This window comes from Portunus trituberculatus, chromosome 18 (genome assembly GCF_017591435.1).
Source record: "Portunus trituberculatus isolate SZX2019 chromosome 18, ASM1759143v1, whole genome shotgun sequence".
NCBI lineage: Eukaryota > Metazoa > Arthropoda > Malacostraca > Decapoda > Portunidae > Portunus > Portunus trituberculatus.
Genome location: NC_059272.1, coordinates 15,763,486 through 15,785,985, shown reverse-complemented (window position 1 = coordinate 15,785,985; position 22,500 = coordinate 15,763,486). Strand labels below are relative to the sequence as shown.

The following is a 22,500-nucleotide window of genomic DNA, read 5'->3' as shown; positions in this document are numbered from 1 at the left end:
TGTGTGTCAGTGTTTGAGGGTGAGGGAAGGGGGTGAGGAAGTGAGAACGTGGGAAGTGTATTTGTTTTGGTGTTCAAGTGCTTTATATCGTCTTGTTATGGGCTGAGATGGTTGTGATAGTAACAGAAGTAATGTCTATTACAGAAATAATAAGAATGATAGCTACTATTACTACCATTACTACTACTATTACTGCTACTACTACTACCACCACCACTACCACTGCTACTACTACTGCACTGCTGCTGCTGCTGCTGCTGCTGCTGCTGCTGCTACCACTGCACCACCACCTGCACCACTGCACCACCACCACCACCACACTGCTGCACCACTGCTACACCACTGCAACCTGCTGCCACCACTGCTGCTGCTGCTGCTACTGCACCACTGCTGCTGCTGCTGCTGCTGCTGCTGCTGCTGCTGCTGCTACACCACCACTGCTAACTGCTACTACTACTACTAATAATAATAATAATAATAATAATAATAATAATAAAAATAATAATAATAATAATGCTACTACTACCACTAAAAGCGACCCATGAGTAGATATAAAAAGCGAAGTTTTCTTTCTCGTCTCGTAAAACGCAAAAGTTTTCTTGATGTAAAAGAAGTTCTCAGCTTTGAAAAGAAAAAAAAAAAGAAATGAGAAGAGCAACAACAACAACAAGGTACAAAAACAAAAAGAAAAGAAAAACACAAGAAAAACGCTAGGAAAAAAGAATAAAAGGGGTGAAGTTAAGAATAGAAAACGAAGAGAGTACAAAAGAAAACGTAGGTAAGGAAGAGGAGAAGGAGGAGGAGAAGGAGGAGGACACAGGTACACATGCAGGTGGCGTTGTCTCAGGTGTCGTCGAGAGGAAGGAGGCGCGAGTCACTATCAGTTTATTGATTAGAATTTTGTCTTTGATCTTGTGAGGGAAACCTGAACACAGTCTGATGCTCCTACACACACACACACACACACACACACACACACACACACACACACACACACACACACACACACACACACACACACACACACACACACACACACACACACACACACAGGGAGAGTTCACGCCCATGTTGGAAAAGCACGTAAAGCATAAAGTAAATATTGACATTTTTTTCTCCCTTTACCTTCGCATTTTCGTAGTCTGAAGTCTGGTCCCTCGTTCGCTGAGATACTTCTACTCTGGTCCCTCCTGCTCTGTAGTATTCGTAGTGTAGTTCCTGGTTGGCTGGTTGGTTGACTGGGTACTGGCTGGGGGCTTTGTGGGGCTGGCTGACTGACTGGCTGGCTGGCTGGTTGGGGACTGACTGGTTGCCTCGTCGTTGTGTTGTGTTGTGTTGTTTTTTTCCTTCAGTACCGCGTCAAAACAACATTAAAGTAGAAAAATCTCTTCTGACATTTCATTCATCCACTTTTCTTTTTCCATTTTTTACTTATAAAGAAAGATTAACAAAGTGTGTGGAAACTTAGAATATTTCAAAAAGCAAATACATTCATGATTACAAACATAAGGGTTTTTTTTATGCAAGAGAGGAAGACGGCCAAGGACAACAAAAAATAAAAAAGGCTCACTTGATTGCCAGTTTCCTTAAAGATCAACAGATAAGAATAGAAATCAACGGGTAAGAATGGAGCATTATGTTTTCAGTACTAGTGTAAGTCAGGTGTGGTTCGAAAGCAAGACTGAAGGAACTGAGTGAACCAATAGAACGAAGCTGCGACTCTCATCCTCTGTAAAACCAAACTTGAGGCATCCTTTAAACAAACAAGTGTCTCGCCAAAGTTTTTACATCCTCACGAAAGAGCGGAGCAATTTTTTTTTATTGGGGAAAGAAAGAAGCAAGAATATCCTGATAGTTTATCCCGTATTGCTCCTAAACAATTTTTTTCCTATAATTCCCTGTAACTTGTAGACTCATTCTTCGTACTAAGATCTTTTAAATGCCGCTTGCTAAAAGAAAGAAAAATCTAGCCATCTTTTCTTTATTTCCTTTTACAAACAAAAAAGTGTTCATACCTCGTTTACATATATAGACAATTTTCCTATAAGTTACTAAAACATTTTAAACATTACTTTTACTATTACTTCTTAGAAAGTTCTGTGGAGGCTAGGAAACTCGCAATTAACCATGTATTTCTAGTTTTTCGTATATCCCAGCAAACAAGTCCTTATGATCCTCAGAATGGCAACTAGAGACAAGCATGGAGGTGGAAAGCAGCGGAGAGAAGTAAAGTAGCTAGTCGTGGCGATATGAGCACCTTTACTTAATCTCATGCATATCAGCTCCCTTAGCCCGTCACTGTTATTACTCTTCTTGATGATGATGTCTGTGTGCACTTCTACTTCCCTCACTCTCTCTCACTCTCTTTCTCTCTGTCAACCACCTCCACCTCCTACTCTTTCTCATATCAGCTCTCTTAGATTGTCATTGTTGTAACTCTTGTTGATGATGATGTCTATTTGCATCTCTCTCTCCTTTACTCTCTCTCAGCCACCTCCACCTTCTACTCCTTCTCCTCTCCTTCAACTTGCTCCTGCTCTCTCGGGACAGAAAATGAGAAAAGGAGAGTATCACAGCATCTTTCCCCACGTGAGTCTGTTAATGGGCGTGTGAGCGTAGCGGCGCCTCGTAGCAATGCAGATGCCGCGTTGCTCAGCTCTCCAGCAAACCGGCCGGGCCAGCAATAAGGGATAATGTTGTGTTTTTATAGGACATTTGCCTCTTTTTAAAGGGCTTGCTTCTCTTTGTGTGTAATCCAATTGAGAGTGAAAAAGAGTGTGAGTGAGTCTGTTTCTTTTGTGTTTGTGTGTGTTTGTGCCTGTGTGTGTGTGTGTGTGTGTGTGTGTGTGTGTGTGTGTGTGTGTGTGTGTGTGTGTGTGTGTGTGTGTGTGTGTGTGTGTGTGTGTGTGTGTGTGTGTGTGTGTGTGTGTGTGTGTGTGTGTGTGTGTGTATATGTGGGTGTGTGTGTGTGTCGTCTTCTCCTTCCTCTCTTCTCCTCCTCCTCCTCCTCCTCCTCCTCCTCCTCCTCCTCCTCCTCCTCCTCCTCCTCCTCCTCCTCCTCCTCCTCCCTTCACTTCCTGGTCTTTCTCAGATCACCATTATTTCATGCAAAGTGTAAAAGAGGCTTTGTTTGAAGCCGAGTTCAGGTATCTTTTGTTTGCCTTCCTCACACCTGCCCTCCATACCTGTCCTCCTCCTCCTCCTCCTCCTCCTCCTCCTCCTCCTCCTCCTCCTCCTCCTCCTCCTCCTCCTCCTCCTGTCTTCTATCTGCTATTCTGTCGTTTTGTTAGAGTTAAAAAGTGCACCTCGTTACAGTCAGCCTCATTTCGGCCAAAAGTCTGATGCTGTTTTTTCTTCTTACTTTGTCTTCTTTTGTGTTCTTTCTCTTGTCCTCTTTTTCCTCCACCTCCTCCTCCTCCTCCTCCTCCTCCTCCTCCTCTTCCTCCTCCTCCTTTTTATCTTTGTCTTGCAGCATATTCCATTTCAACATGTCTTTCTTTCCTTGTCTTCTCACTCAAAAACTCCTTCACTTCTTTTTTCATACGTCTCTTTCACACCTTTCGTCCAAGTGTTCCTCCTCCTCCTCCTCCTCCTCCTCCTCCTCTTATAACTCCTTCACCACCTCCTCCTCCTCCTTTTCATTTGTTCTTCCCACATTATCCCTTGTATTACTCCGCTCTTCCCTTCTCTCGTATATTCCAAACACTCATTTTCCTTCTCTCCTTCTTATACTAACCACTATTTTCTCTCTTCACACCTCACCAGCACAGCCTTCCCTCCATTAACCACGTAACAACCTCCTCCAGACAGCACACTCATCTACACCTTCCTCCCACGACCAGGTCACCTCTTAACACTCTATTCTCTCGCCCTTCCTTCGTCCCCCTACCAGCATCTCGCCTCTCACTGTTGAATCGAGACAGGAAGCAGGAGAGGAGAAGTAGGTGGAGGATTAGAAGGAGGAGGAGGAGGAGGAGGAGGAGGAGGAGGAGGAGGAGGAGGAGGAAGCACTGTAATGAGGAGTATGCAAGAAGAAGAATCGTCATCATTAGTGCTTAATAAGAGGTTTGAGAATTTTAGTGTTGTTTAAGAGACATGGATATTTTCATTATCAAAGCTTGTTTTTTTTTTGTGGTTACTCGTTATTATCGCTGCTGTTATGTCGCCCGCACACGCACACACACACGCACTCAAGCACATGCACGCACTGACACGCAGACAGAAGGGCAGACAGGCAGAAGTGAGGCAGTTAAGTTCTAAAATACACACTCTCGCCCACACACACACACACACACACACACACACACACACACACACACACACACACACACACACACACACACACACACACACACACACACATCTTATTTTTTTCTCTTCTCTCTCACCCGCTGTTACTCGTTCCCCATCTCTTTTCTCTCCCTTTTTCCTCCCCTCTTTCTTCTTCTTGTTCTTGTTGTTATTATTGTTCTTCTTCTCCTTCTTTCTTCTCTCCTCTCTTCCCTCTCCCCACAGTCAATATTTTCCCCATTCCTCATCTTTATTTCATTCTCTCATTCCCTCTTCGCCCAACACTTCACACCGTGCTCTTTGCTTTCCCTCTCCTCCTCCTCCTCCTCCTCCTCTCCTCCTCCTCCTCCTCCTCCTCCTCCTCCTCCTCACAGAAGAGTAGGGAGGAGTCATGTAGGAAGCCTTAGGGTCTGTTCTTCCCTCCTTCCCTCCCTTCCTCTCCCTTCTCCTCTCAATCCTCCTCCTCCTCTCCCTTCTCTCCCTCCTTCTTTCCCTCCTTCCTCCACTCCCTCTTCCGGAGCAGCCTGAGGGTGGAGGAGCCTCGCGCGCCTGGTGTGAAAAGGCGATATAACAATCCCTCTCTCTCTCTCTCTCTCTCTCTCTCTCTCTCTCTCTCTCTCTCTCTCTCTCTCTCTCTCTCTCTCTCTCTCTCTCTCTCTCTCTCTCTCTCTCTCTCTCTCTCTCTCTCTCTCTCTCTCTCTCTCTCTCTCTCTCTCTCTCTCTCTCTCTATATTTCTCCCTATTTCTCCTCTCTCTCTAACTTTATCTCTTCCCCCTGTCCTCCTTCTCTTCCTCCTCCTCCTCTTCCTCATCCTCTTCTTCTTTCTCTTCCTCCTTATCACCTCCTTATCTTTCCCATCCTTTTCTTTCCTTTCTCCTTACTTCTCTCCTCCCTCTCTTCCAAGTTTATCTCTCCCCCTTGTCACCTTACTCCTTCACCACCACCACCACCACCTTTACCACCACCACCACCACCACCACCACCACCACCACCACCACCACCACCACCACCTTCCTCCTCTCATGATTTCACAATAGGAAAATAAGCTTCATGAACAAATTCCCCAAAATAACAATGGAATCGGCCCCGCAGCTCCTCAAGGCAGACTAGGGACCTTAAAAATGCGAGAAAATAATAGATATATTCTCGCCCCTCGCACCTTCGCACCCTCTTCCCCCACACACGTCACCCCCCCTCCCAAAAGCACCCCAAATAGTGTTCCTCTTATGGTGGTGGTGGTGGTGGAAGGTGACAATAGAGATAAACTTGGGTTGGAGAGAGAAAAGGGAGAGAAAGGGAGAGAGAAGGGAAGAAGTAAAGGATGGAAGCGATAGAATTAAGAAGAAGAGGAGGAGAAGGAAGAGGACGAGAAGATATTATGGGAGAAAGAGGAAAGCAGAGAAGGAGAAAGAGAGAGAGAAATGAAGGATAGAAAAGGTAGAGAGTGATAAGGAAGAAGAGAAGGGGGAGAAAGAGGAGAAGAACATATGATGGGAGAGAGAGAGAGAGAGAGAGAGAGAGAGAGAGAGAGAGAGAGAGAGAGAGAGAGGGGAGATATGAAGGATGGAAAAGGTAGGATGATAGGAAAGAAGAGGAGGAGGAAGAGGAATAGAAGAGAGACAAAAGGAGAGAAGCAAAAAGAGCTGGAAAAATGAAGGATGGAAGAAGTAGAGAGTGATAATGAAGAAGAGGAGGAGGAAGAGGAGGAGGAGGAGGAGGAAGAGGACGAGATATAGACTGAGGCGAAAGAGAAGTACGAAGAAAAAGTAAAGAAAGAGTGAGGAAAGGAAAGGAAAAATGGTGTATCCAGAGTGTGAGGCAGTGCAAGCCAGGTGTTTACTGCAGAAGCCTCCAGGTAAACTTAACTAATTAGTGGTCGAGTTAGTAGCGAGTCTTCGTGTGTTGCCAGGTGTGTTGGAGTGTTCGTTGTGTGTGTGTGTGTGTGTGTGTGTGTGTGTGTGTGTGTGTGTGTGTGTGTGTGTGTGTGTGTGTTCTCATTTTGCGTTTTTTTTTTTTTTTGCATTTCATTTGATTATTTGATTTAGTTTCGGTTTGTAGAAGTTTTTTTGTGTGTGTATTTATTCTCTTAATTTATTGTTATTTATTTTGTTTGTAAGAATGTAAGAATTGCGTGTTTTCTTTCTTATTTTAACTGTCATTTATTTTACTCGTATTTCTTTTGGTTACTGATGTAGTTTTGGCGTGTAAGAGTTGTATTTTTTTCTGTATTTAATTTTCTTCTCATTTATATTTATTAATTTTATCTGTAAGAATGAAAAAATTGTGTTTTGTTTGTTATTTTATCTTTTTTACTTGATTGATTGATTTTTAACTTTTTTCTTACTTTTGAAGAGAGTATATGTTTATATTTCTTGCCTGCTTTTCTTTCTTTCTTTCTTTTTTAGATTTAACCCTTTCAGTACCATGACGCGTTTCCATATTCACTCTGCTTACTGTTTGGTGATTTTACACAGCTTCAGAAACACATATAGAGGATTAGAATAGTAGAGACTGTGGCCATTATTCTTCTGACTTCTATAGACCCTTCCGAATGTCAATGAAATGGTCTAATCGTACACAAATATCAAGGTAAAAATGTGTCCCAGTATTGAAGGGGTTAACTAGTTGGAGCTTATCACAAATACTCTTTTTTATTTATTTTTTTCTGTGCGTGCGTGTGTGTGTCCGCTTGCAGTTGTATATGTTGTTTTACTTTAGATTTTGGGTGTTGTAGCTTATCACAAAATCATCCTCGTAAACAGCGCGGCTTTATCTCAAACGGTCTCGTAAATTGGGGCGTTTTATCGCAAAATAACCATTGAGGTGTGAGGAGAGAGAGAGGAAAGGGTTCTGAATTCCCTGGTAGCGAGGTTCAATCCCGCGGCAGTAGTGGTGTTGGATCTTGTATTTGTGGTGTTAAATCCTGCATTAGTGGTGTTAGATCCTATGTTAGTGATGTTGGATTCTTTATAAGGTGGAGTGAAGTTCTATTTAATCATACTATACCGTGTGGTCAAGTTTGAGTCACGAGAAAATGCTAAAAAAAGTGAGTGTTCTCTCTCTCTCTCTCTCTCTCTCTCTCTCTCTCTCTCTCTCTCTCTCTCTCTCTCTCTCTCTCTGACACCTCTTTTACTTCTATAGGTGGGAAAAGGAGGAAATATGCAGCAGGACAGCAGGGAGGGGCGAGAAAAGCGAAGGAAGGAAGGACGGCGAGGTTTGCCCGTAGGCGTGGAAGTTACAGTCTATGGGAGAGAGATGGAAGGGAGGGTGGGAGGGAAGCGAGAGAGGGAGAGGGAAAAAGGGAAGTGTTTTGTATAGGGTGGGAGAAGATATAGCTCAATGCAAGGAGGAGGAGGAGGAGGAGGAGGAGGAGGAGAACAGTAAATTTACTTTGAAGGAGGAAGAAAGAGGAAGAAATTAAGGAGACGATAGGTGTGAAGGTGCATTATGTGTGTATACAGGAAGGAGAGGTAAGGGATGTGAGGGAGAATAAAGGAAGAGAGGGGAGAAAGGAGTAAGAGGAGAGAGGAAGGGGAGAGAGGGAAGGGGGAGAGGACATGTATCTAGTGCGAAGGGGAGTCAAGGGGAGAGAGTAAGGAGTAAGAGGAGAGGGAGAGCAGCAGGAGTCGGTTTGATTAATGCCAGCTGGCGGGGACAATGCTGCAAGGGTCCTGGAGTGAAATAATTATTTTAATTGCGTCCTGCTGAGAGAACTGAGTCACACCTCTCCAGCCGAGGCGTGAAGAGGAGGAGGGGCAGGAGCAGTGGAGAGGGTGAAGGGAGGGAGGGTGAGGACAATATGAGAGGGGATGTGTGGAGGCGGTGAGGATGGTGGAAGGGAGATGTGGAGGAAAAGAGGAGTATGGCTGGAGTGAAGAGAGTGGAAAGGAGAGAAGGTGTTAGGAATTGGTACTATAGCTTTTATTTCGTCTTTTTCTCCTTGCCTTAGCTGCAGCCTGGGAGCCAAGCTGTGCCCGGTATTCAGATATCACTTCCTCTTTTCCTGGTTCTCACGGGGCGCTGTGAAAGCTGTGCTGAGGATAGATTTACTTAGTTGTCTATAGTTATTGTATATTTATCAGGAGGGTTTAGAGTGCCATGTTATTTATACTACTATATACATTTTTACTCTTCAAAATAAGAAGTAACGGTAGTACTTAAGATCCTGTATCAGCTGGGTGGTCACCATAGCGCGGAGAGGGGGCACTGGATATGAATGCCAGTGGGCTGCAGAAACCAGACGGAGTTGAGGACTTGGTTTCACTCTGCATCTAACTGACCCGTAGTACAAAGACGCAGTGTGAATATCCACCAGCGAGTCATCTAAAACCTTGTGAGTGTCCAAGTCCACAGAGACAAGAGGATAAGGAACCTGTGCAAACTGTCACAAGAAAGCGAGTAACATTTCAAAGATTAAAAAGCGAGGAATAAAAATGAGAAAAGACAAAAATAACAACAACAAAGAGAACCAATGGCAGAAGTGATGTGTGGAAGAAAGCGTAGAGGAGGAGGAGGAGCAGGAGGCGGTAAAGAGATGGAGGGGAGGTGTTGTGTGTATTTACCCAGCACTTGTCAATGTGTCATGATTTATTAACGCTCTGAGGCCTGGAGGGGACGAGGCACCCACGCTGGAATTAAGACAAAGCGAGAAACGAAGCTAAAACACCCTCCCATCATCACCCTTCATCACTGCTCGAGCTGGGGAGGGTCGAAGAGAGAGAGAGGGGAGGGAGAAGGCTTGTGGGGGAGACAGGGTGATAGAGGGGAGGGAGTATAGAGGGAGAGTATAAGGAGGGATTGGGAGGTAAATGAGGGGAGGAAAGAGGGGATGATTGCTTGGAGGGACGGATGAGGGAGAGGAGGTAACGTTGAACGGGTGTTGAGACAATGCAAATACTACATTATGAATAGAGGCACAGAATAGCAAGTCAGAGTCTATTAAGTGTTATTGCTAAAGGAAGGAAGGTTAATTAGGAGAGAAGATAGTGAGGTAATAATTTGTATGAATTCACTGAAGCTGAAGTCTAGCTTTTGTTTCGCTTGTTGCTTTCTCAGTCTCGTTGTAAACTGATATTTTCTTGTCTTCGTTTTCTATTGAGTTTCTTCTACGTTTTTCTCATCTGTCACACCCACATCTGTCGCTACATTCATATCTGTCACCCAGCCACACCTGCTCTATCTATTTACTTATCTGATATCTTTTCTCACCTTCATCACATGCCTTTCCCCACACATCTGTTTCTATACATACACCTTTCCACACGCACCTGCACCTCATGCCCTAAACCTATTTATTCCCTTCTCCACATGCACACCTCAGGGAAACAAAGGAAAAGGTAACAGGAAAACAAGGCAAAAAGAATATCAGACATGCCAACACTGTAGAAGAGACAAGACTCAAATTATTACTCATCTTTGCTTTCCTTTCCTCTCTTTGTGTCTCATCTTTATCTTAACTTCAAACTCATCTCATACTTTCGAAAATCATCACGTTACCATTGATAAACTTGATGATAATAGTGTGCTGTGACGTGACAGAGAGAGAGAGAGAGAGAGAGAGAGAGAGAGAGAGAGAGAGAGAGAGAGAGAGAGAGAGAAACGCTATTCCTCCTCACTCGTTCCTCACACTTGAGTCAAGACAGCAAGAAACCACTTGACTGAGTACAACACTCGTCACATTTTTCCCTCCATGTCTCCTCCTCCTCCTCCTCCTCCTCCTCCTCCTCCTCCTCCTCCTCCTCCTCCTCCTCCTCCTCCTCCTCCTCCTCCTCCTCCTCCTCCTCCTCCTCCTCCTCCTCCTCCTCCTCCTCACCATTGTGCCTCGTTCACTCCCTCACACCTTCAGCTATTGGAGTACACCATTCACTTGCATTAATGTTCAGGATTGCTCTCCTCTCCCTTCCTCTCCCCCCTCCCTTCCCTTCCTCCCCCTCTTCCTCCCTCCTCTCCCTGCACTTTCCTCTCCCTCCTCCCTCTTGTGTCCATTTTTCGTAATTCCTCATTTAGATACTGAAGTTGTTATAGTGCTCTCTTCTTTCTTGTCTCGCCTCTTCTCCAACACTTCTCTCCTCCGCTCGTGTGAAAGGAGGAGAAGAAGAAGAAGGAGGAGGAGGAGGAGGAGGAGGAGGAGGAGGAGGAGGAGGTAAGTGTGAGAGGGATGCAATGGTGATGGTACTAGTAATTCGTTGGAAAAAAGGGAGAAATTGGAGTGAGAAGGTAATAGGATAGAAATGAGGTGATGAAGGAGGCGGAAATAATAATGATGATAATGGAAATAGGGAATATACGAGTGTGAAAGTTATTGAATTAGAAGATGGTGGAGAAATAAAGAAAAAAAATGTTGAAAACTAGATGGATGAAAAGGGAGAATAAATGGTAGGATGGTGATATTGAAAGGAAAGTTTGTGAAAATGGGTAGAATATAAGAAATAAGTAGATGAGAACGGAAAAAAAAAAGAAAAAAAATAGTGATGATAGTAAAATAATAAATGACAATGAGAGAGAAAAATTAAAGTTAATGACATGGAAAAAAACAAGGAAAGGGAAGGAAAAGTATGAAATAGGAGAAGAAATAGTAAACAATAGAAAAAAAAAAAGAAAAATAGGAACAGAAAATGGAGAAAAGGAAGAAAAAGATAGAGAAGGAGAGAAAGAGTTGAAGAAAGACTAGAAACAAGATACAGAAGATAAGGGGCAGGAAATTACAACCAAGGAAGATAGGAAGACAAGAATATCATCATAGCTCTGTCTTCCTCTCTCTCTCCTCTCACCTCTCATCTGTTTTCTCTCACCTCTCCTCGTCTTTCGGCTCCTCCTCCTCCTACTTCACTCCAGCGATAGCGAGAGAGAGAGAGAGAGAGAGAGAGAGAGAGAGAGAGAGAGATGCAGATGAGGCAGGCAGGTGGAGGAGAGAGGCAATGAGGAAAGGATGAGGAAAGTAGGAAAAAATGAAAAGTGAAGATTCTGTGAGGGTAAAAAATAGATGTAGGAAATAGAGAGACTATGGACGAGAGGAAGTGGAAGGAAATTCGGAGATGGAGAAAAGATGGAAGGGAATGGAAGGAGACGAAGATGAGATGGTTAGGATTGAAGGAGGAGAGGAAGTAGAAGGCACTGGGAGAAGAAATAGAAGGAAGTAGGAGGAGGAGGGGAAAAACTGGAAGGTATTGGAAGGAGCGAATAGGTAATAAGGAAGATGGAAATGACTGGAAGGAGAAGATTAAGGTGATAAGGATTGGGAGGAGGGGAGAAAACGGCAAAAACTGAAAGGACCAGAGGAACTCAAGGAATACGTAAAAAGGAACAGTGAAAAATGGAAGAAATCCGTTGGTATTTTTCTTTTTTAACATCCTGGATTCTGCCGGACTGGAGGTGGTGGAGGTGGTGGTCAAGAATTTCCTGTAGCAGCAAGTCAACACTCGGCTTTCTGGTGTTTTCGCCTTTGCAACCCCCAAACAAAAGCTGCTCCCGGCCTCCGAAAAATGGGGAGAAAAAAAAAAATGTCGACTTGAAAAACTGTGAAAGGAATGATTCCGAAAATTGCAAAAAAAAAAAAAAGGAGCCTCAGAAAATAATGTGAGGGATAAAACCAGGAAAAGGCTCAAAGAATTGGAAAAATGCAAGACCCGGAAACTGGAAAGAAATAATAAAAAGAAGACATGTTTTAAAGCTGAGATGCGAATTCCAGGTTATTAAAAAGATGATTTGAAAACCTGCAAAAAAAAAACCTGGAGGAAGTGAAATATGCAAAGACAGAATACAAGCGGAGATTTCAAAGAGCCGATTGTAACATCCAAGGCCACGGTGGATGCTGCCCTTGTACTTTTAGCATTAATCCCTTTAGTACTGGGACGCATTTTTTACCATGAGTTTATGGTATGATTGGACGATTTTATTTAGATTAGGAAGATTAACCCCTTCAGTACCATGACGCGTTTTCATATTCATTCTGCTTACTATTTGGTGATTTCATACAGCTTCAGAAACTCATGTGAGAGATTAAAATAGTAAAAAAAACTGTCCCTTAACCTTCTGACTTCCGTAGACCCTTCGTAATGTTAATAAATTCATATAATCACACCAAAAATTCATGATAAAAATGCATCTCAGTGATGAAGGGGTTAATGGCCAGAGTCTTTGCTATTCTAATCTTAATATAAACTTCTGAACTTGTATAAAATCACCAAATAGTAAGCGGAATAAATATGAAAACGCATCGTGGTACTGAAGTAGTTAAACATCAATTCATTACTTTTAGCGTAAGCATGATAGCACAAGAGGAACAGTGAGACGCGTCCACCATTTACAATAAACAAGTTCTCAGACAAAGTGGTAGATAAAGATGTAAAAGACTCAAAAATGGTTGCTAGTGCTGAGTCAAGAGAAAACTTTTGAAGGGCGACAAGACAAATAAATCAATAAGGATGATAGGTGGGAATAGGTGACAGTGTTTCTTACAGACGACTGCTGCGTGTAAACCTGATAACTTCCTGCATCTTCCAAAGCCTTCTCACATTTCCTACGTCTCCTATTCCCTGCAAAATCCAAGCGGTAGCAACTTACATGACTTACATATTCCAACTAACAAGACTACGAGCGCTGCTTCATTTAAAACACGCCATGATCATTGGGAATTATGAATAAGGCCATTAATAACTATACTCCCCCTCTCCCTCCCTCCCTCCTTCCCTCCCTCTCTCCCTCCCAGACGACGCAATTACCTGGGCCGAGAGTGAAAAGTCCTTAATTAAAGTGAGCCCCTGATAATCTGGTGAACCTTGAGAATATTGATGTTTAATTAGCGCTCAAAGTTATCCCAGCCTCGCATCATGTGACGCTTATGTCCTCAGTCACGAGGTCGGGAGCTAAGACGGAGAGGGACTGAGGGAGGTAAAGGAACGGGTAGAGACGGAAAGAAGCTCGAAAAAAGAAGGGTAGTGAGAATGATGAGTAGGTAGAAGAGTAGAGATGCAGGATGGGAAAAGTTGGAGGGAGACAAGGACGGAGGGAGTGAGGGAGGTGAAGGAACGAGGTAGGGAGGGAAAGAAACTGGGAAAAAGAAGGATAGTGAGAATGAAGGGTAGAGATGCAGGATGGGGAGGTGTTGGAGGGAGACAAGAAGGTAGAGAAAGAAAGGAGGGAAAAGGAGGTAAGAAGTAAGGAAGAAAAAGGTAATCAAGTAAGGTGGAAAAAGAAGGATACAGGGAAAGAGAGACAAAGAGGAATTAAGAAGGCAGGAAGAGAAAGGAGGAAAAGACGAGAGGCAAGGAAAGATGAGGTACGTAGAGGAGGAACAGTAAGAAGATGAAGAAAGAAAGCAGGCAAGCATTTAGGAAAGAACTTGAAAAGAATAAGACAGAGAGAAAGAAAATGAAGGAGACAAGGAAGAACCAACAGAAAGAGAAGGAAAGAGGTAGACGAAAGGAGAGACAGGAAGGAAAAGAAAAAGATGGAAAAAGGGAGTAGAAAGAGAGTGTGTGATGAAAGACGAGGAGGAGGAGGAGGAAGAAGAGGAAGGAAGGTTGGATGGAGTAAAGGGAGAAAGAAAAATACGATCAGGAGAAAGATAGGTGAGATACAGAAGGGGAATAAGAGTAAGATGCGAGAGGAAGAGGAGGGGGAGACAAAGAAACATACGAAGCGAGGGAAGAGGAAGACGGATGATGATTGAGACGGAGACACTGAAAGAGATATGAACTACAAACAAGGAGCGAAAAAGAGAGAACATAAAGAGAATGAAAGAAAGACGGAATGAAAGAAAGGTGTAAAACGAGATATTAATGCTATTTTTCTCCTCTCCCCAGGGCAACATGGCGACGCGAGGTGAAGGAAGGTGAAGAGGAAACACTGAAGAAGGTGACAACGAATAATACGAAGAGGACAACGACGAAGGGAGGTGACAAGATGGCGGGAAGGACGCTACTTCTGCTGATTGTGATGGCGACTTGCTCCTTCACACAGGCTATCAAAGGAGAGAGAGAGAGAGAGAGAGAGAATGTGTGTGTGTGTGTGTGTGTGTGTGTGTGTGTGTGTGTGTGTGTGTGTGTGTGTGTGTGTGTGTGTGTGTGTGTGTGTGTGTGTGTGTGTGTGCGTGTGTGAAATTTATAAATGCGTAAAATCACACACACACACACACACACACACACACACACACACACACACACACACACACACACACACACACACACAGAGTCGCTCCCTCTAATGAATACCAACACCTCATCCATAATCCTGAATCGATACATTAATTAACACCTGAACCTGATCACCTGCCCAGGTAAACACACGCCCTGCTCCGCCTCCTCCTCCTCCTCCTCCTCCTCCTCTTCCTCCTCCTCCTCCTCCTCCTCCTCCTCCTCTTCGTCGTCTTTCATCTACATTTTTCTATTTACATTATGCACCACCACCAACTTCTCCATTTATCTTATATGAAGCGTGCTTGCGTGCCTCCTCCTCCTACTTCTCTTCCTCCTCCTCCTCCTCCTCCTCCTCCTCCTCCTCCTCCTCCTCCTCCTCCTCTTCCTCCATCTTCTTTTCCTTTGCTGTTGCTTTTTCCTCCTCATTTTCTCTCTCTCTCTCTCTCTCTCTCTCTCTCTCTCTCTCTCTCTCTCTCTCTCTCTCTCTCTCTCTCTCTCTCTCTCTCTCTCTCTGCGGTTCATGATGATGATGTTTATGATGCCTCTCGTCTTTATCTTTTTATCTTTTTTTTTTTTTTTTTGCTGTCGTTGTTGCTCTTCCTATAACTAGTATCTATTGCCATCATCATACTATCTCTTCTTCTTCTTCTTCTTCTTCTTCTTCTTCTTCTTCTTCTTCTTCTTCTTTTTATTCTTTCTTCTTCATATTCTTCTTTCTCTTCTCTTACGTCTACTTCTTCTTGTTCTTGGTCTTCTTGCTCTTCTTCTTCTTCTTGTTCTTATTGTTCTTCTTCTTTTCTTCTTCTTTTCGTCTTCTTCTTTTCTTCTTCTTCTTCTTCTTCTTCTTTTCCTCTTCCTTTTCCTCTTCTTCTTTCTTATCTCCTTATTCTACTTCCTCTTCAAATAACTTTCTTTATTTTTCATTTTTTCTTATTTTTTCCAACTTTTTATCCTTTCTTTTCTACTACACCTCCTCTTCCATCTGTCTCACCACCACCACCACCACCACCACCACCACCATCATCATCATCACCATCATCACCACCACCACCATCACCATCAAACAATTTCATCTCCTTTATTTTATTCCTTCATTCCTTTCTTTTACTTCACATCTTCTCCCTCCTTCCCTACCATCACCATTATCATCACCACCACCACCACCACCATCCCCGCCACCACCACCACCACCACCTCAGTCTTGGCAAGGGAAGAAGTCGTCAGATCTTTCCACCTGACGTTGAGGTCGTGGAGAAGAAAATTGGACGACCAGCCTTTGGAAATTGTGGTCGTACATGGTAGTGGTGATGGTAGTGGTAGTGGTGGTGGTGGTGGTAGTAGTGGTAGTGGTGATGATGGTGGTAATGTGGATTCTTATTCTGTTGGTGGTAGTATGTGATAGTAATGCGCTCTCTCTCTCTCTCTCTCTCTCTCTCTCTCTCTCTCTCTCTCTCTCTCTCTCTCTCTCTCTCTCTCTCTCTCTCTTGATTATGATTAATATGAGCTTCGTGGACTGGTGAAGCTAGTTTTGTTGTTGTTGTTGTTGTTGTTGTTGATGATGATGACTGTGGTGGTGGTGGTGGTGGTGGTGGTGGTGGTGGTGGTGGTGGTTGAGGTAAAGATAATTCAAGTATAACAAATAATCACTTTTCTTACTTTTCTTATTATTTTCTTTTTTTTTCTCATTAACTTGAACTTTTGCCTGTATTTTTTTTTCTCAAGTTCTTGGCTTAGAAAGAGTATAAATGTGTGTGTGTGTGTGTGTGTGTGTGTGTGTGTGTGTGTGTGTGTGTGTGTGTGTGTGTGTGTGTGTGTGTGTGTGTGTGTGTGCTTGTTTGCTTCATATGCCTCATCCTTAGATCCATTTTTTTTCCCTCTTCTTTTTTTTTCATCCTATCTTTCTTCATATCCTTTTCAATCTTCCATAGACGATATTTGCAAGTATAATTTTTTCCCTTTCTAATTTTTTTTCCTGTATTATTTTCCTGTGTATCTTTTAATCATTTTTATTTTATTCCCATCTTTATCCTTCTTCACTTTTCTTTTTCTTCCTTTCTTTTCGATATGACCTCTTTTTCCCTTCCTTTCTTGCATTGTCTTTCTGTTTTTTTTCCCATTTTCCGCTTCAAAAGTTTTCATTAAAGACGGAGCTTCTTTTTCTTTCTTTATTTATTTTCAAACCATTTGTCTTCGTTGTTGTCATGTTTCTTTTTGTTTCCTTTCTTTGTACCCTTTATTGGCTTCCTTTCATTTATCTCCTTCGTTCATCACCATCCATCCTTCTGAGCCTCTCTCTCTCTCTCTCTCTCTCTCTCTCTCTCTCTCTCTCTCTCTCTCTCTCTCTCTCTCTCTCTCTCTCTCTCTCTCTCTCTCTCTCTCTCTCTCTCTCTCTCTCTCTCTCTCCACTCATTCTATCTTTCTCTTTCATCCTTATATTGCTCCTTTCATCTCCTTTTCTTCATTTTCCCATTTTTAGCTTCCTCTGCTATTCCCCTTTTCTCTTCCTCTTCCCCTTTTCCGTCCGTCTCTCTCCCTTTCCTCTCCCTTTATCTCTCCCCTTCTAAACCCCTCAGGAGTGTTCTCAAAACTCCCTCAAATTTCTCGCCAATATTAGAGTTAGTAAGGGTCGTTTCCTCTCTCTCTCTCTCTCTCTCTCTCTCTCTCTCTCTCTCTCTCTCTCTCTCTCTCTCTCTCTCTCTCTCTCTCTCATCTCTGTCTTTCTCCTTCCTCTTCTCTTTCTCTTTTCCGTTCTCATTTCGTCTTTCTTCTCGTCTCGTCTCTCTCTCTCTCTCTCTCTCTCTCTCTCTCTCTCTCTCTCTCTCTCTCTCTCTCTCTCTCTCTCTCTCTCTCTCTCTCTCTCTCTCTCTCTCTCTCTCTCTCTCTCTCTCTCTCGATCCAATGTTTCCTCGAACCTTTCAACTTTCTCATTCTCACCTCTCCTTCCTCTTTTTGTTTCCCTCTTCCTCCTCCTTCTTCTACTCCTCCTCCTCCTAAAACCAACGTTACCACCACCATCACCACCTCCACCTATTCTTCCTCTTCATCCCCCTCTCTTCCTCCTCCTCCTCCTCCTCCTTTCTCCTCCTTATAGGTTCACCGCGCCTCCCTCTTCCTCCCTCGTCCCTACCCCAGCTCTCCTCGCCCTCCCGGCCCCGCTAAGTAGCATTGTTAGTGTGGGGCGCGCCAAGAGGGTGCTTTGCCTTCTGCTCATTAGTATGAAAAGGCAATTCTTGACCTTTGTCGCTCCTAATGGACGTGCGGGACTGTTTCGACGCCGCCCCAGGACAACGCCGACACCCGCACTCACCTCCACTCACACCACTACTCACACCACCAGTCTCTGTCTCTCTGTCACTCCCTCTCCGAAGTTCTCAAGTCTTATCGTGTGTTATTGTCCACTTGCATACATACACTAATACATTTCGTCTATAAATATAAGCATTTTTTTTTTATATGTAAGAGGGAAAAGTGCAATAAGAAATATAAAAAAAGGTCCACTTACTTGCCAGTCCTCTTGCAGTTCCGAGAGAGTTAGCCAGAAGAAATGGGGTGAATGTTTTGAAACCTCCCTCTTACATAAACATATTCCCTGGCTTGTTATTTAATGTGTAAATACTGCCAAGGAAAGAATTATGGATAGACAGATAAATAGATAGATAGATAGATAGACAGATGTATTGGTAGACTAATATATTGAGAGTTCTCTTTTTTTTATTTAGGGTCTTACAAACACATATCCAAACTCGCACACACACACACACACACACACACACACACACACACACACACACACACACACACACACACACACACACACACACACACACACACACACACACACACACACACACACACTCATAAACACACACATATCTGCAGAGAGAGTTAAAGAACAGATGATGAAGAGAGAACAGTATCAAATAATTTTATTCTCTCTCTCTCTCTCTCTCTCTCTCTCTCTCTCTCTCTCTCTCTCTCTCTCTCTCTCTCTCTCTCTCTCTCTCTCCCCTGAATACACAACTTATACATCCGGCGCGTGTACTGAGTGATTATATGCAATTAAATCTCAAAGAGGGTAGTCAGAATGTTAATGAGAGAGAGAGAGAGAGAGAGAGAGAGAGAGAGAGAGAGAGAGAGAGAGAGAGACAGACAATCACCTTTTGTTTAACTCTCCTTCATCTCTTCATTTAAATTCTGTAACTTAATTCAATTTCATAAGACTCAAAAGATTGGACGGTGTTTGTTCTTCGTTTGTATTCCTTTGTATTTCCTTTTTGTTGTGTTCTCCTTTGTGTTCCTTCGTGTTTCTCTGCGTAGTCCCTCCCAATAAGGTCTAGATCTGAGCCCCTAAGCCCATAAGCCCTGTCCTGTCCCTCGTAGGCTTTGTAGGGAAGATCCATCACTAGTAAACTGCCTCATATCCTCCCTTTCCACTCGTCTCTCTCCCTTTTTTTTATTTCTTTTCTCTTCCTCCCTTCCTTCCTCTTTCCCTTTTCTTCTTTCTCTTTACTTGCTTGTTTTGTCGTTTATTTTCGCTTGTTTACGTCTAGAATTACTTATCTTCGTTTTTTTTCTGATTTCTTCTTCCTTCTTTCTATTTTTTCCATAACTGTTTGTCTCTTTCTTTTATTCTTTATTCGCTTGTATTTCTCTCTTAATCCTCCCTCCCTCCATCCCTCAGTCCCTCACTCACGCATTAATCTTACTTACCCCCACTCATAAACATTTCCCCAATCACCAGTACAGCATTTGTGACTCGTGTTGACTGAGTGAGCAAGGCGTGACAGATAGTGGCGAGTGTGCGAGTGGTGATGGGTCGTAGTGGTGAATAAGGTGGTGGCGTTGAGTGGTGTGGAGGCGCCGTGACGTGTGAGGTGCCATAAAGAGGAGGGAACGACGAATGGTGACTGGTGGTGGGTGGTGGTGGGTGGTGGTCGTGGTGGTCGTGGTGGTGGTAGCTGGAGACTCAAGACTTATAGATGTGCAGTAACTTATGCACTGATGGATAGACGCGTTGATAGAAGGTCTTTGGAATATGTACGAGGTCTTCCATGCGTTTCGCGGACTAAAGGAAGGAGTGGGAAGGAATAATAGATGGGATTGTTACGGGGAAGAGGAGGAGGAGGAGGAGGAGGAGGAGGAGAAGGAGAAGGAAGAGAACTTATGAATTGGAACTTGTACATAATGTCTTGCTAGTTATAAAAGGTTACTTATATTAGATTGGATAGTTTGATAGACGTATATATAAATAGATTAATGAATGGTTATACAGATAGATAGACAGCCAGCCACATAAGTAAACATTACGACAGATTGACATATAAGCAAACATATACACACTTATAACAAGAAACACACACACACACACACACACACACACACACACACACACACACACACACACACAGACTCTAACGTTTTGAGTAAAAAGGTCTTCTTCAGAGAGAGATTTTTTTGTGGTGTGGTGATGTGTGTGTGTGTAAGAAGGAAGGAAGGAAGGAAGGAAGGAATGGAAGGGAAGAAAAGGAAGGAAGGAAAGAAGGAAGAAAGGAAGGGAGAAAAGGGAGAAAAAAAAGGGAATGTAGGAAAGGAAGAAAAGAAAAGGAAGGAAGAGGAGGAAAAAGTAAAATAGTCTTCTTCAGAGTGATACCTTTCTCGTCGAAACGTTAGAGTAAAAGCATTATTCGTATTCCTGGATCAACCTGAGATTCAAATACCACAAATCCCTGAAAACACCTTAAAACCCGCTAAGAACACTTTACATCACTACCACACCGTATTTTAGAGTGCTTTTAGAGTGTAGCAGAATGTTTTTAGCTCCTTTAATACTGGGACGCATTTTTACCTAGAGTTTTGGATACGATTAGACGATTTTATTGACATTAGGAAGGGTGTATAGAGGTCAGAAGATTAATGGCCACAGTCTTCACTATTTAAATCTCCACATAAGTTTCTGAAGCTATGTAAAATAGCCAAATAGTAAGAAGAATAAAGATGAGAACGCGTCATGGAATTGAAAGGATCAAGAGTGTTTTGCATCTTCTTTTTTCCACCTTCACTATTCAACTCTCCATATCCTCAATATTGCAACACTGACTCCTCTTCCCTTTGGTTCCTCAGACGCGCCAAGACGCACCACACAGAAGTCATCGGAGCAGAAGACAGCCCAAGTTGGCGAGGACGTGAGGCTCTCGTGTCCCATTGACGGCACGCCCCAACCCATCTATGAGTGGACCAAGGTAAGGGTGTTTTTCATGTAAGATGGGAAAACTGGCCAAGGTTAACAAGAAAAATGGTAAATATTGTCTATGGAAGATTAAAAAGGAAATTAAGAAAGAGAATGAAAATATATGAAAAAAAAAGAAGAGGGAAAGAATGGATCAAAGGATGAGGCATATGAAGCAAACACACACACACACACACACACACACACACACACACACACACACACACACACACACGCACATATATATTCATACTCTTTTCAAGCCCCGTACAGGTTCGATAGAGTAGACCAAATGAAAAGTGATGGTTTCTTGGTTACCTTCTTGCAAATTATCGGTTGTAGATTTGTTGTAGTTTAATTTTCTATCCATTGGTGTTTGTTGATGAGTAAAAGTGACGGTGATCGGTCTGTTAGTGTAGAGATTGCTAGTGATTGAAGTTTAGTATAGACTTCTGAGGATTTAGAGATTGTGTTGTTTTGTGTCGAAAGAAGGAGAGTAGGAAGGAAAGGAGGTTTATTCTCTCTCTCTCTCTCTCTCTCTCTCTCTCTCTCTCTCTCTCTCTCTCTTCCCTATTTTTCCCTTCCATTATTGTTCTCTTTTTTCCCCTTCCACGATTCTTACTTTTTGTTCGTCATCTATTCCTCCTCCTCCTCCTCCTCCTCCTCCTCCTCCAGGTGTGGCCAGACAGGTGTGGGCAGATAAGAGGAAGTTCTCATTCTTTTCACAATGGTGGTTCTGCCTCGACGCGTATTGGAAGAGAGAGAGAGAGAGAGAGAGAGAGAGAGAGAGAGAGAGAGAGAGAGAGAGAGAGAGAGAGAGAGAGAGAGAGAGAGAGAGATGAAAAAAAGTACATCAATGTATTCCAATGAAGAATGAACACACACACACACACACACACACACACACACACACACACACACACACACACACACACACACACACACACACACACACACACACACGAAGGAGGGTGACAGTTACACACCCACGCAAATAAAATAAAATTGCAAGGATAATGTCGCGTGTGAATATAGATCTTAAATTTCACATTATATACCACAGTTTATTTGCGTCCATTACGGAGGAGGAGGAGGAGGAGGAGGAGGGGAAAGAGCAATCTGGTCTGGGGAGGGAGGAGGGAGGGAGTGAGTCAGGTGATGATGGGAGAGTGGCGTGCACATGGAGAGGGGAAAGAGGGAAAGGAAGGGAGAGGGGAGTGAGAGAGGATGAAGAATAGCATTATTATGTACGCACTCTTCTCAATGACCAGGGAGGGGGAGGTAAGGGAGAGCGAGGGGATGGTGAGGGGAAGGTGAGGGGAGAAGTGAAGTTAGGTCACGTTTTAGTTTCTTCATGACCTGTGTTGTGTAGATGGAGGTCATAAATTTTCCTCCTCTTCTTCATTTTTTGTTATTGTTGTTGTTGGTGGTGATGGTGGTGGTGGTGGTGTGGTTGTTTTTGTTATATTACTTCTTGTTCTTACTGTTATCATTGTTCTTCTTATTCATTCCTCCTCCTCCTCCTCCTCCTCCTCCTTCTCCTCCTCCTCAGCATGTTCCTCATCCTGGTCGTAAAATAACAATGCTCCACTACCAAGAACTGTAACATCCACTCCCTGTCTTCCTCCACTCCCTTCCTCCACTCCCTTCCTCCACTCCCTTCCTCCATGCCCTGAGATCAATTACTCATCGAATCAAGAGTCTGTGACAATCTCCACTTCCTAATCCTCCTCCTCCTCCTCCTCTTCCTTCTCCTCCTCCTCTTCCATTTGCGCCACTTCCACCGTTCTATTGTGTTGTGTTTCAAGGAAGAATCAGATAAGTTCGACTGTGTTGCTCGTTTCTGA

General features: G+C 43.4%; 1 protein-coding gene across 4 annotated transcripts in view; it reads left to right on the top strand.

The window, feature by feature from the left end:
• Positions 1-22,500, top strand: part of LOC123505651 (fibroblast growth factor receptor-like 1) — a 231,287-nt gene that overhangs the window by 174,140 nt on the left and 34,647 nt on the right. For all 4 annotated transcript variants that reach the window (XM_045257253.1, XM_045257252.1, XM_045257255.1 and 1 more), the window contains exons 3-4: positions 14,095-14,261; positions 20,548-20,666. In XM_045257253.1, coding sequence (XP_045113188.1) covers positions 14,195-14,261; positions 20,548-20,666 — 186 coding nt within the window. In that variant the 5' untranslated portion in view covers positions 14,095-14,194. The remainder of the gene's footprint in view (positions 1-14,094; positions 14,262-20,547; positions 20,667-22,500) is intronic.